Source organism: Euphorbia lathyris, chromosome 9 (genome assembly GCF_963576675.1).
Source record: "Euphorbia lathyris chromosome 9, ddEupLath1.1, whole genome shotgun sequence".
Taxonomy (NCBI): domain Eukaryota; kingdom Viridiplantae; phylum Streptophyta; class Magnoliopsida; order Malpighiales; family Euphorbiaceae; genus Euphorbia; species Euphorbia lathyris.
Window position 1 is genome coordinate 23464960 of NC_088918.1, and position 12512 is coordinate 23477471.

Sequence of the window (12512 nt, forward strand, 5' to 3'; positions counted from 1 at the left end):
CGTACCATATAACAATGCTGGTCTAATTGCCGTCCGGTAGAACACCCTCTTCTAAACCTCAAAAATTCAATAAAATTGTATTATCGCTTCCGCTAAATTGTCGCAATCTACAAAAATTCCCAACACATTTCGGTGTTGATCCAGCGGAATTGAACCTATCAACCGAGTCATTTGTTCTAGGACGTTTATTGTTACCTCCGAGTTGCAATTGATCCCTAAAATTCCGGTTCTGCAGCTGCTATTGAATCAAAGCAGGAAATGTCTCATCTTTGGAGCTAGAAACATCAACATTCTGACAGTATCCACTCTTCTGTGGCAGTTGAGCTCCGAGGGCAGGGACTAGTGGCAACGGGGAAGGTCTGCTGCATTGCTTTCCCATTTCCAGCTCATGCATGCGGCGAACAAGAACGCGGTGAAAAGTGTTCTGTGCATCATATCTGTGTTGCAGCTTGTAAACTGATATGCATTGTAGTATGGCTTTAAGAGCAATTAATTCTTCGTCTCTGGCCTTTCCCTACAAACAAAGTCCAAAGTCCAAATTTTACATTTTCATATTGACAATACAATTGAATTAATAACCAGGAAGATTTTCAGGCGCGCACCTTTATATGCTCCACCCAGTTTAGCAGAATGTCTTCCAGCGGAAACATGTGAAGCAAGCAGCCCGAAAGCACTGATAAATCTAGCTGCATCTGTATACTGCTTTTTTCCCAAAAGAATCTGGATAATCTCTGTATAATACAACAAACAACAATAATATGTAAGAGTACTTGCCTTCACTCGCCTTCTAATTGCCTTGCAATTTGTCTCGACAAGTTAAACCACGTAATCAACAATAGAAACTGTTATAAAACATGTGAATACACTGGAACACACATGGGATACCATGTAGACTAAAACTACATGAATATATTTCATTCAAGGAGAATACACATATATATACAATTAAGGATACTACTGGACAGCTGCGGACCATACAATGATTACATTATTACACAAACAAGAAAAATGAATGAATATTTAGAAAGAATACCAGGAGTCTTATCGTGAAAGATAGGAGTCGACATATATCAGGAGCATGTCTCTGATCAGAAACAACCAGAAGAAGTCTTAAGATCTCCTTTCCTCCGAAACAATGCACGAGTCTATATGCAGCCAAAAACAGTAGAAAAGAACAAACTTCCATGGATTTCTCAGTTTCCAAACTTAGATTTTCTTTCCAGGAAACTGCAAGCTTTACAGCTTTTGCTTGCACTATAGGATTTATTATTGGTGAGACTTCAATTAGCTTCTCCAATAATAAAATCTTATTCCCGACACTTGTATCCGGTCCTGCACCACCATTTCTGCACTGCTGGGAATATGATTCCTGCATCAAACTTAAAACAAATTCTGCTGGGTCTGGAGACAACTTAAGAGCAGCTACAACTTCATTTGGCACCAAATCGTGATCACCCATGTCACTTAGAATCAATGGAGAAGTATTTTCATCATTGCTAGTACTAGACTGAGACTTTCCGGTTGCAGAATTATCTGGTTCACATGCTTGGAGATGAGACTTTTGCTCAACTGTCACAGAATACAAATACATTAATTAGAATCAGATTATATTCAAAGGAATTTCAAGAATTAATTCATGGAAATTATGAGTTCTACCATTGTCACAAAGCATCAAATGTCCTGCTCAAAATTGGAAACACTACTAACAGAAAAGATAGAATATAGAAGCACCAAAATCTTTACGATCAGCAAAAATAGTCTGCCTATTTGAGTGTCTGTTGAGTGGATTAAAGAACTTACGAGGTTCAAGTGCCTGCCTGTTCTGATAAATAGCTTCAAACTCCTTGAGACGTGCTTCAAACTGTTTCTCTTTCATTTCAAGTTTGGTTGAGCGTTCTTCCAAACTTGTTTTAAGTGCATCAAAGTGATTTTCCCTTTGTTCGTGGTCTTTACGAAATCCACAAATCTTTTTTTGCATTGAATTGGCTTCTGCCTCTTTTGAAGCAAGGTCATTGCAGCATTGCTTCAAGGATGTTTTCACCAAATCAAGGTACTTCTTTTTTGACTCAAGCTCCTCAGAGCATTCTGTTAATGATTTTTCAACTGAGACTAGTTGTTCCCTTCTCTCTGTGATGAACATTTTGATTGACTTCACTACTTTCTCCTTCAATTCAAGTTCTTCATTTCTTTCTCTAATGGATTCTTGTATAGCATTGAATTTCTCCTCTTTCCGTTGAAGTTCTGACGAGCGCTCAATAATAGACTTGTCAATTAACTGTAACTCTGTTTGTTTCACTGAGAGCTCCGCGGAGCATTTGTTGATAGCATTATTTATCACATCATGCTGCTTCTCTTTAGAGTCAAGTTCTTCAGAAACTGAATCAAGATGTTTCAGTTTCACTTTGAGAACTTCGAAGCAATTATTGATTTCTGTATTTATTACACCATACTGCTTCTGTTTAGCTTCAAGCACTTCTGTGTTCTGACCTATCAACGCTTTAATTGAATCAAGATGTTTCTCTTTTGAAGAAAGAACGTCTGAACTCTCCTCAATCTTTTTCTGGAATTCAGTGAGTTTTTTCTGTTTCAAATCGAGCTCTTTCATGCACTCCTGAATAACTCTTTGGGTTGTATCAAATTCCTTATTTTTCAAATCAAGATCAATTTGACACTTGTCAACTGAGTTTTCGATTGCACGCAGTTTTCTCACTTTTGAATCAAGTTCAGTAGAGTAATCTTTACTTAATCTCTGCAGTGTATCCAACTGCTTCTGCTTCACCTCAAGCTCGCTGTTAAAATCACTAATCGAATTGTTTACAATAGCCAAATCCTTCTGTTTCAGCTCAAGCTCTTCTTTACAATTTGTAAAGCAACTTTTCACCTTTTCTAGTTCTGGTTCTCTCACTTCAAGCTCATTCCGCACTAATTCTAATTCCTCAGTTTTCTCAGAAAGGTCCTTGCAACATTTCTCAAACTTTTCTTTCAGTGAAAGAAATTTGGTATCTTCAAATTGGAGCTCCCCTTTGCGTTCTTCTATCGATTTAGCAATTGTAGCCGGTTGCTTCTTTTTCGTGGTGAGCTCCTTTTCTTTCAGCTCAATTTCAATATTCAAGCTTTCAGAAGAAATTTTGACAGTTTCAACTTCTTTTTCTTTCACCTCAGGCTCATTACAGCGAACTTGAAGTGACTTCTGCACGGACTCCAACTGATCATTTTTTACAGAAAGATCCTTGCAACACTCTTCAAGCTTCATTTTTAACAAACCCAACTTTGCCGTGTCTGATTTGAGCTCTTCATTTCGTTCTTCTATTAACTTCTCAATTTTACCTAATTGCTTCTTCTTCAAAGTAAGCTCTTTGTTACAATCTTCATGGCTCTTTAGCACCAATTCAACTTCCCCCCTTTTCGTGCTAAGCATCTGGCTGCAATCCTCAACCTCTTTTGAGCCAGATTCAATTATTTTTCTTTTGAAATCAACTCCAAAGAGAGCTCCTGAGTCCACTTTCTAAGCACAGAAAAATGTTTATTTTCCAATTCAAGGTCATCAAGCGTTGCTTCTTTCTCTTCTTTAGCCCGTTGTTCGAGCACTCGGGTGGGCTTCTTCTATCTTTTCGGCTTTCAAGTCAAGTTCTTGCCCATGTTTCAACAAAGAAAACATAGCTAACTCAAGTTGTTCCTCTACATCTTTCCATTGACGAGTTAATGAGAGATTGGAAGATGCATCTCCATGCGTTTGATCAAAGGACTTCCATATGCTTTCTTGCTTTAACTTGGCCTGCTTTATATGATCAGCTATATCTCCATTGGAGCAAAAACCCTATTGAACAAACAGCATACCAGTGTTGATCACACGTTCAATAAAGGGCTGACTACAAAAAGAATTCTTATAGTTTGCCCTATATACAAACAGAGGTATATGTTTTAAAAGTTTAGAAATAGAGGCATGTATTATATTTTTTTTTTTTTTACAAAAGCAAGTACTTCAAATTACACTATTAATTAAGTTATGATGCAATCAAGACCATTTTTATATTATTTTTTAAATTATATTTACATTTTAACAAAACATGTCCAAAAATTAAATTGCAGCCATGTAAGTGAACTTAAATATCAATTTAGTTCATAAACTGTGAAATTAATAAAGGTGTAAAATTTCCACCATATAATTTATGGTTTCGATTCAAGGAGTTGCGTTTTGGAGGAGGGAACATGTTTTGTCGACAAGAATAATGTTTTTCAATATAAAAATGTTGTAATGAGAACTTAACAGTTTAATTTGAAATACCTTGTTTTTAAATAAAGTCATACCAAAAACATCTATTCGCAAACTTTTAAACCACAACATGTGTTTGCAAATTGCACAAACCACAAATATTATATTTGGACTTTTCCCTTCAATAAATCCCTAATATTTTCTATATCATCTTGTATAAGTTTCCAAAATAAAGAAATGAACAAAAAAGAAATCCCTTAGGGTGACCCGGTGCATTAAGCGTTAAGGGTCCGGGGAGGTGTCCCCTTGTGGTGTACTCGGAGCAAGCCTTTCCTTCCAATTTTTTGCCAAAAGGCCGCTCTTAAGACTGGAACCCGTGATCTCTTCGTCACACGATAACAACGTTTTGCGCCATGTCTATTCTTGTAATTTTAAGAATTTATAGATACACAATGAGTATTTGAAAAGTTACAAAAAAAATGGCAAAAGCACTAACCTTTTAGGAATCCCAAAAGGAAATTATAAAATTAGTAATGTCGGCTCTGTTTGTTTGTAGAAGAAACCAAATACAAAAAGATTAAGAAAAAGCAAAATCAAAGTAAACATGCAGAATAGGAAAAGGGGGGAAAGCAGCAACCTTTAAGAGTGTAGTGTTGGGAATTTTTCTGATAACGACAATTTAGCGGAAACAATAAATCTCAAACATAAGAATTTTATTGAATTTATGAGGTTTACAAGAGGGTGTTCTCTAGAAACTTTCTAGAGTTACAATGAGATAAAACAAAAATAGTAGCACTCGGGTGTTTTCTAAAAATACTCAAAATAATTATCTTTACTATTTTTATCTCTCCCCAAAATAATTAGACTACCCTCTAAAATAAACTCTCAAAAACTCACAAGGCACAATTGTGCCTTCTCTCAAACTACATATTTCTCAACTCCCCAATCTTTCTTTTTTCCCACTCATCTTTTTGTTCCACTTACATCCTTTTATAATTCATAGGATGCAACTCCCAACTAAAATATTTGCCAATTAATTTACAGGACAACAAAATTATTGGCCAAATTAATTGAAGTTGAATGGGTTGGGGGTGCTACCCATTCAACCCATGACTTTTTTTTTTTCTTCTTTTCCTTTTAAATAAATACAAATTACAAAAACAATCCATCAATAATACAAATTATAAAAATAGTCTCTCATTAATTGAGACTTCACAACAATTCCTTTTTTTTTGTTTAACTGTTTTAAATTAATAGTTAATTTTCTCAACAATCTTCCCCTTAACTATTAATTTAAAACTTTCATTTTTTTTATCATCACCTTGTAAACGGAGCACTTCTCTCCGCAAACAACTTCTCGGAGCACTTCTCACCGAATCGATTTGTTGATGCACTTCTCATCAACCTTCAACTATTGGAGCACTTCTCTCCAAATTAAACAAATTCTTCTTTCTCAACATGATGTGCCAAATTGACACTTTCGTCTTTTTGATCCTGCAATTCTGTTGCACGTGCCTAAACTTCTCACACTTGAAACATTTAGGCTTCCACTTGTGCCAGCAGTCTTTCTCATCATGACCATGCCTTTTGCAATGATCACATTGAAGAATTTCATTTTTTTTTGAACCTTGAGCAAGGAAAGCTCCATAAACTGCTTGCTCATTTTCTCCATTTCCTCACGCCCAATTATTTGGTGCGTGACGCTAATATCAGCGTGAGCGCCAATATTGAACCATGACTCTGATACCACTGTTGAGAATTTTTCTGGATTGCGACAATTTAACGGAAACAATAAATCTCAAATATAAGAATTTTATTGAATTTATGAGGTTTACAAGAGGATGTTCTCTAGAAACTTTCTAGAGTTACAATGAGATAAAACAAAAATAGTAGCACTCGGGTGTTTCCCAAAAATACCCAAAATAATTATCTTTACTATTTTTATCTCTCCCCAAAATAATTAGACTACCCTCTAAAATAAACTCTCAAAAACTCACAAGGCACAATTGTGCCTCCTCTCAAACTACATCTTTCTCAACTCCCCAATCTTTCTTTTTTCCCACTCATCTTTTTGTTCCACTTACATCCTTTATAATTCATAGGATGCAACTCCCAACTAAAATACTGGCCAATTAATTTACATGACAACAAAATTGTTGGCCAAATTAATTGAAGTTGAATGGGTTGGGGGTGCCACCCATTCAACCCATGACTTTTTTTTTTCTTCTTTTCCTTTTAAATAAATACAAATTACAAAAAAAATCCATCAATATTACAAATTATAAAAATAGTCTCTCATTAATTGAGACTTCACACAATTCCCTTTTTTTTGTTTAACTGTTTTAAATTAATAGTTAATTTTCTCAACATGTAGTTGAGTCAGGCTGATATTGTTCCGATCATTCCCTCTGGAGAAGACCTAAGAATATTTTAGAGCTTTTTTAAGTGAATGGTGAGGGTTTTGAGAAGGATTTTCCTCTGAAACGAAAAGAAGAAAGAAGAAGAAGAGGGAAAAGGTATGAAGAAGAAACAAAAAAAAAGGAAAATGGCATGACAACTTAGCACTCAAGGCAGAAACAATTAATTTATTCATACAATGTGCCAAATTTGGAAATTTACTTTAATTTGACAAATTCACACCGGTTAAGAAAATAATTTTTCTCGAAAAATAAAATAATTAATTTGAATATTTTTGGTAAATTGATTTGAATTAAATGTATAAAAAAATAAATTAAAAAGTTATCCATTTCTTTATTAGTAATAATTTTCATTTTTTATAACATTTATTTATTCCACCACTTAATTACATCACTCTTTGGAATAAAATCAATGGTTTGGCAGTGTAAATTGAAGCCATTCCTGCGTATTGTATGAGAGTCTTTCTCCAACCTAGGTCCCACCGTGACAAGATTCAACGCATGATAAATTCATTTTAATGCTTAGAGATGCATCCAGTGGGCTTCTTGGAATCGTCTCGGCTGTTGAAAAAGAAAACTAAAGTTTCGGTCTACGGTATCTCCACTCCTTTAACATAACTATCTTTAGTAAACATGTTTGGAACATCATTCATAATCAAAATGTTTCCTACAAAGGGTCATTTTATCGGCTTCGTTGGTTCCAAATCCGAGCCAGACGTGACATGGTATTTGGTATGTTGTTTCTCACTTATCTAAAGGTATCATTGGCATGTAGGGAACAGAGCTTCTATTCACATTTGGAATGATCCATGGATGCCTCGGACAACTTGTATGTCTTCCCAATCGTCTCTCCACCTCCTAATATTCATAATGTTTGTGATCAACTTGTTGAAATAGGCCTCTCATTCATTCACTTATGCGATGACATCTTACATCGTCCGGGGGGCACTATTGAGGTGAGCGATCAACTTCGTTGCCACTATACAAAAAATGGTTCTTATACTATTAGTTTGGGGTATCGCATTATTGTCCATGTCACTGAACTTCTTCAACCTATGTCCTGGACAAAAATTTGGCACCTAAACATCCCACACCGAGAGTTAAAGTCCTTATTTGGAAGGTGTGCAAAGTTTATTTATGTGCAACAATATTGCCACATGATACCAATTAATCTTATTAAAGTTATCAACTTTTAGATTTAATACGATAAATTAAAAATATAATAAAATTTGGTATATGAAAATTGAAAATATAAAATATATACGTTTTAAATTAAATAAAAAAAATTGATAGTTTATCCGATTTCTTTGTTCGAGTTTTGTTAGACATTTTTTAGGTGAAAATATAAAATATATACATTCTTTTGTAATACTGCAATTAAATAAGTAGATTTTATAGCTAAATAATTCAATTTGTTACAATATTTAATCATAGTAAAATAGTTGTACCTAATACATTATATACGGCTATAAAATAAACATGTTGAAGCAAAAACTAGTAAATAGCCATAAAAGTGTTATAATTGTACCTATTTGTATACAAAGATTAATTCATAGCTAACTTTTGCAGCTGCTAATTATTAATATTGCTATAGCTTACAAAATTTGTAGTTAAATGATTAATTAGCTACAACATTTTTATCATAGTTGAGAGGTTGTAGCTAATTAATTGGCTAACAGCTACAAAAGTGGTATGTCGCTAGCTACTAGTATATATTAGTCGTAAAAATATTTTTCATAGCTAATTTTTCTAGCTATAGACAACATTTGTTGTGGTGATTCTTGTGAGAAATGATTTTGAGTATAAGCCTTAGTGTGGGTATATTTGTAAATTGTCATTTTGCTTTTTAGGAGCTCTTTTTCTTATCCCACATGGGAAACTTATCAAAATTTGTTCAAGTATATAAATGCTTGGCCTTTATAAGCATTCAAATTGTGTTTAGTGTGGTTTTGGTAAATATACCACACACGTGCGCTCGCTCGTTCGTTTGCGTGACGCCCGACTGGACTGAGCCCGAATTTTATTTTTAATTTTTTTCACAATATCTATTTTACTCCTTTGAAGTTTTCTTCAACAAACTAATTGGTCAAAACGAATCCTGATTTTTCTCCTATTCTATCTCCTCAACTGCATGTTCAAACGTTCAATTTTTTCACAACTATTATATATTCGTTTGTTTTCAGTTTTGTGAATATAAAGTTTTTATCACTTCTCTTCACAAACGTTTTTGGAAATTAAATACTCTTGTTGTTCCACTACTTTCGACTTTGAGTGCGCAAGTTCGAAAGCCTCTGTGTTAACCTTGGAGAGCGACCAGATTTCAGATTGCACATCCGTCTGCCAAAATCGCTTTCAAGGAAGTGGCTCCTGCCACGACATAGGTGGAGTTCGTTTCAATTTTGATAAGTGTTTTCTGTAACCCTAGTATTTTTTTCCTACAATTTTTTAAAGTGAGTTTCCTTTCGTAATTATGTCTGCTCTAATTGCGAAATCTCTTCCCGATCTCTCCAAACTTGAGCCATTAGACGGTCTTAATTACAAAAGATGGTCACAAAAAATCCTAATCTTTTTTTAACAACTTGAACTGGACTATATTGTTGTCCACGATCCACCCTTTGGCACAAATGGACCTGCCACATCTTTGATTGTTCAACAATATGACACCCAGTCTGTAAAATACGAAAAAGACAACAAAAATGTTAGTGGTCATCTTTGGAATCATATGTCCAACCCACAGTTTGACATTTTTGTCAATAAAAAATTTTCCCAAGAAATTTGGGATGCCCTAAAAGAAAAATATGGGTCTGATGATGCTGGTAAATGAAAATATATTGTTGTTAGATGGCTCAATTATGAAATGGTAGATGAAAGATCCATCATTAACCAAATTCATGAATATTAGAATCTTATTGCTGAATTTCTTGGCGAAGGCATGGCCATGTCTGATCTATTGCAAGCCAATGTCCTCGTGGAGAAATTTCCTCCTTCCTAGAGTGACTTCAGAAACCACCTAAAATACAAGAAGAAAGACTTCAGTCTCCAGGAGCTTGTCGGTCACATGAGAACTGAAGAAGCAATTAGAATGAAATATAAGAAACTTTGCTCAAAATCCGTTTCACTTAATGCTAATATTGTTGAATATGTCATGGTGCCAAAAGACAGGTCCAAAGGACAATCAAACAAGTTCCAGAAAGGCTCAAGCCAAAATAAGCCTTTCAAGAAAAATGGAAGGATACAGAAGAAAAAGGCTGAATGCTTTGTGTGTGGAAAACCTGGCCACAAGGCATTTCAATGCTACCACGGGAAGAACCAACAGAACACCAATCAGAATGCAAACAACAGAGCTGCTCCACAATCCAATCTGGTGGAGAATAAAGAAAGTATTGCTGCTATTGTGGTCGAATCAAATCTAGTGGAGAACAAAACTAACTAGGTGATGGAAATTGGAGCTACTAGGCACCTATGTTCAAACAAGGAGTTGTTTCATTACTTTGAGGACACTGTTGATGGAGAATGCGTCTACATGGGAAACACCACTACTGTTGGTGTTGTCGGTAAATGAACAGTTTTAATTAAATTAACTTTTGGAAAAAGCCTATCTTTGAACGATGTGTTGTATGTGCCTACTCTTCGTAGAAACCTTATTTCTTGTCGTTTATTAATTAAGGCTGGTTTGAAAATTATTTTTGAGGCTGATAAGGTTATTCTCACTAGGAATGGGACTTTTATGGCAAAAGGATACCTAGGCCTTTTTTATTATGAACATTGTCTCTATGAATTCTGTTGCAATTAATGCAAGTACCTCTGGTTCTGCTTACTTGTGTGAATCTATTGATGTATGTCATGGTAGATTAGGACACATAGATTTTGCTTCCATTCAAAAGGTGGGAAATATGCATGTTATTAATGCTGCTAATTCTGAAATTAAATCCAAATGCTCTGTATATGTGGAAGCAAAATTTGCAAAAAAACCCTTTCTTACGTATTGAGAGTAAAAGTACAGAACTGCTTAGTTTAATTCACTCTGACTTGGCTGATTTTAAAAATTCTGTTAGAGGTGGTAAGGGATATTACATGACTTTTGTTGATGATTTTTTTAGATATACCAAAGTGTATTTATTGAAATCAAAAGTAAGGCTGATCAAATGTTTATGAAGCATAAATCAGAGGTAGAAAATCAGTTAGATAGAAAAATAAAAAGGCTTAGGTCTGATAGGGGAGTGTGGAACTATTTTCCTTAAATCCTTTTGTGAGAGAAATGACATTATACATGAGACTAGTGCACCATATACACCTCAGGAAAATGATGTAGCTGAAACAAATAGGACTCTCAAAGAGATGATGAATTCCATGTTAATTAGTTCTGGTTTATCTGATAATATATGGAGGGAAGTTGTCTTATTTGCATGTTATATTCTGAACAGAGTTCCTCACAAAAAATAGACAAGACTCCTTATGAACTTTGGAAGGGGTTTGCACCTAATTTGAATTTTTTTGAAAGTTTGGGGTTGTTTTGCTAAAGTTGCATTTCCATCCTTTAGAAATCCAAACATAGGACCTAAGACCTTTGATTGTGTTTTCATTGGATATGGCTCAAACAGTGCCGCTTATAGGTTTATGACTCTAAGTAACTACACTATATGTGTGAATCTAGAGATATAGTGTTTTTTTTTGAAAATGTCTTTCCCCTAAAGAAAGACAAACTGTGTGATGCAACTAGTGCTTCTAATTCCTTAACTGTTCCTACTCCTATTATGTCAAGTTCATATCTACCTCAGGATGATAATGAAAATATCTTTGAACCTAGGAGAAGCAAAAGAAGAAGAACAAAAAATAGCTTTGAACCAGATTTTATCTCAGCCTTTCTATTAGAAAATCAGATACCATAAATGATGAGATTATGTCTGCCTATCTAATAGAAGAAGATCCAAAAATGTATGAAGAAGCTATTACTTCTATATAGATGCTACATTTTGGAAAGAAGCTATTAAAAGCGAACTAGATTCCATTATGATAAATCATATATGGGATTTAGTTGATCTACCAAAAGGATCTAGACCTATTGAAAAATTTAAGGCTAGATTGGTGGTAGTGGGGTCAAAAGAAATGAATTGACTATTTTGGTACTTATTCTCCTGTTACTAAAATCTTTAACATTAGAGTTCTGATTGCAATTGCAGCAATTCATAACCTTGTGATACATCAAATGGATGTAAAGACGACATTTCTAAATGGCAATTTAGAAGAGGAGATCTATGTACAACAACCAGAAGGACACGATATACCTGGACATGAGGAAAAAATGTGCAAATTGAGAAAATCTTTATATGGTTTGAAACAATCACCCAAGCAATGGTATGAAATATTTAATGGCGTTTTACTTTCCCATGGCCATGTGGTGAATGGATCATATACATGTGTCTATTCCAAGTCTTATGATTTGAATTATGTGATTATATACCTATATGTAGATGACTTGCTTAACTTAGGCACAAACTTAGATATGGTTAATGACACTAAGTCTTTTTTATCCTCTCACTTCGACATGAAAGATATGGGAGAAGCAGATGTAATTCTTGGTGTCAAAATTACTAAAACAGAAAATGGCTTTTCATTAAAACAATCACATTATGTTGAAAACTGTTGTAAAAGTTTAACAGTTTTGATGTGGTTCAAGCTAGAACTCTTTATGATCCTAGTGTAAATTTAACGAGCAATAAGGGAGGAAACAATATCTCTCAAGAAGAAAATGCCAAGATCATAGGTAGTGTAATGTTCCTAATGAACCATACTAGACCTGGCATAGCCTATGTCGTTAGTAGATTGAGTAGATATACTCAATGTCCAAATCATGAACACTGGAATGCACTTTATCGCTTACT

At 34.5% G+C, this 12512-nt stretch overlaps 1 protein-coding gene across 1 annotated transcript; it reads right to left on the reverse strand.

Moving 5' to 3' along the window:
• Positions 1 to 238: 238 nt before the first annotated feature.
• On the reverse strand, positions 239 to 3836 carry LOC136207295 (uncharacterized). Its single transcript, XM_065998580.1, has 4 exons — positions 1801 to 3836; positions 1034 to 1569; positions 603 to 731; positions 239 to 514 (listed from the first exon to the last, which is right to left on the reverse strand). The coding sequence occupies exons 1-4, from the start codon at positions 3416 to 3418 to the stop codon at positions 239 to 241; spliced, it is 2559 nt and encodes an 852-aa protein (XP_065854652.1). The 5' UTR covers positions 3419 to 3836.
• Positions 3837 to 12512: the final 8676 nt, after the last annotated feature.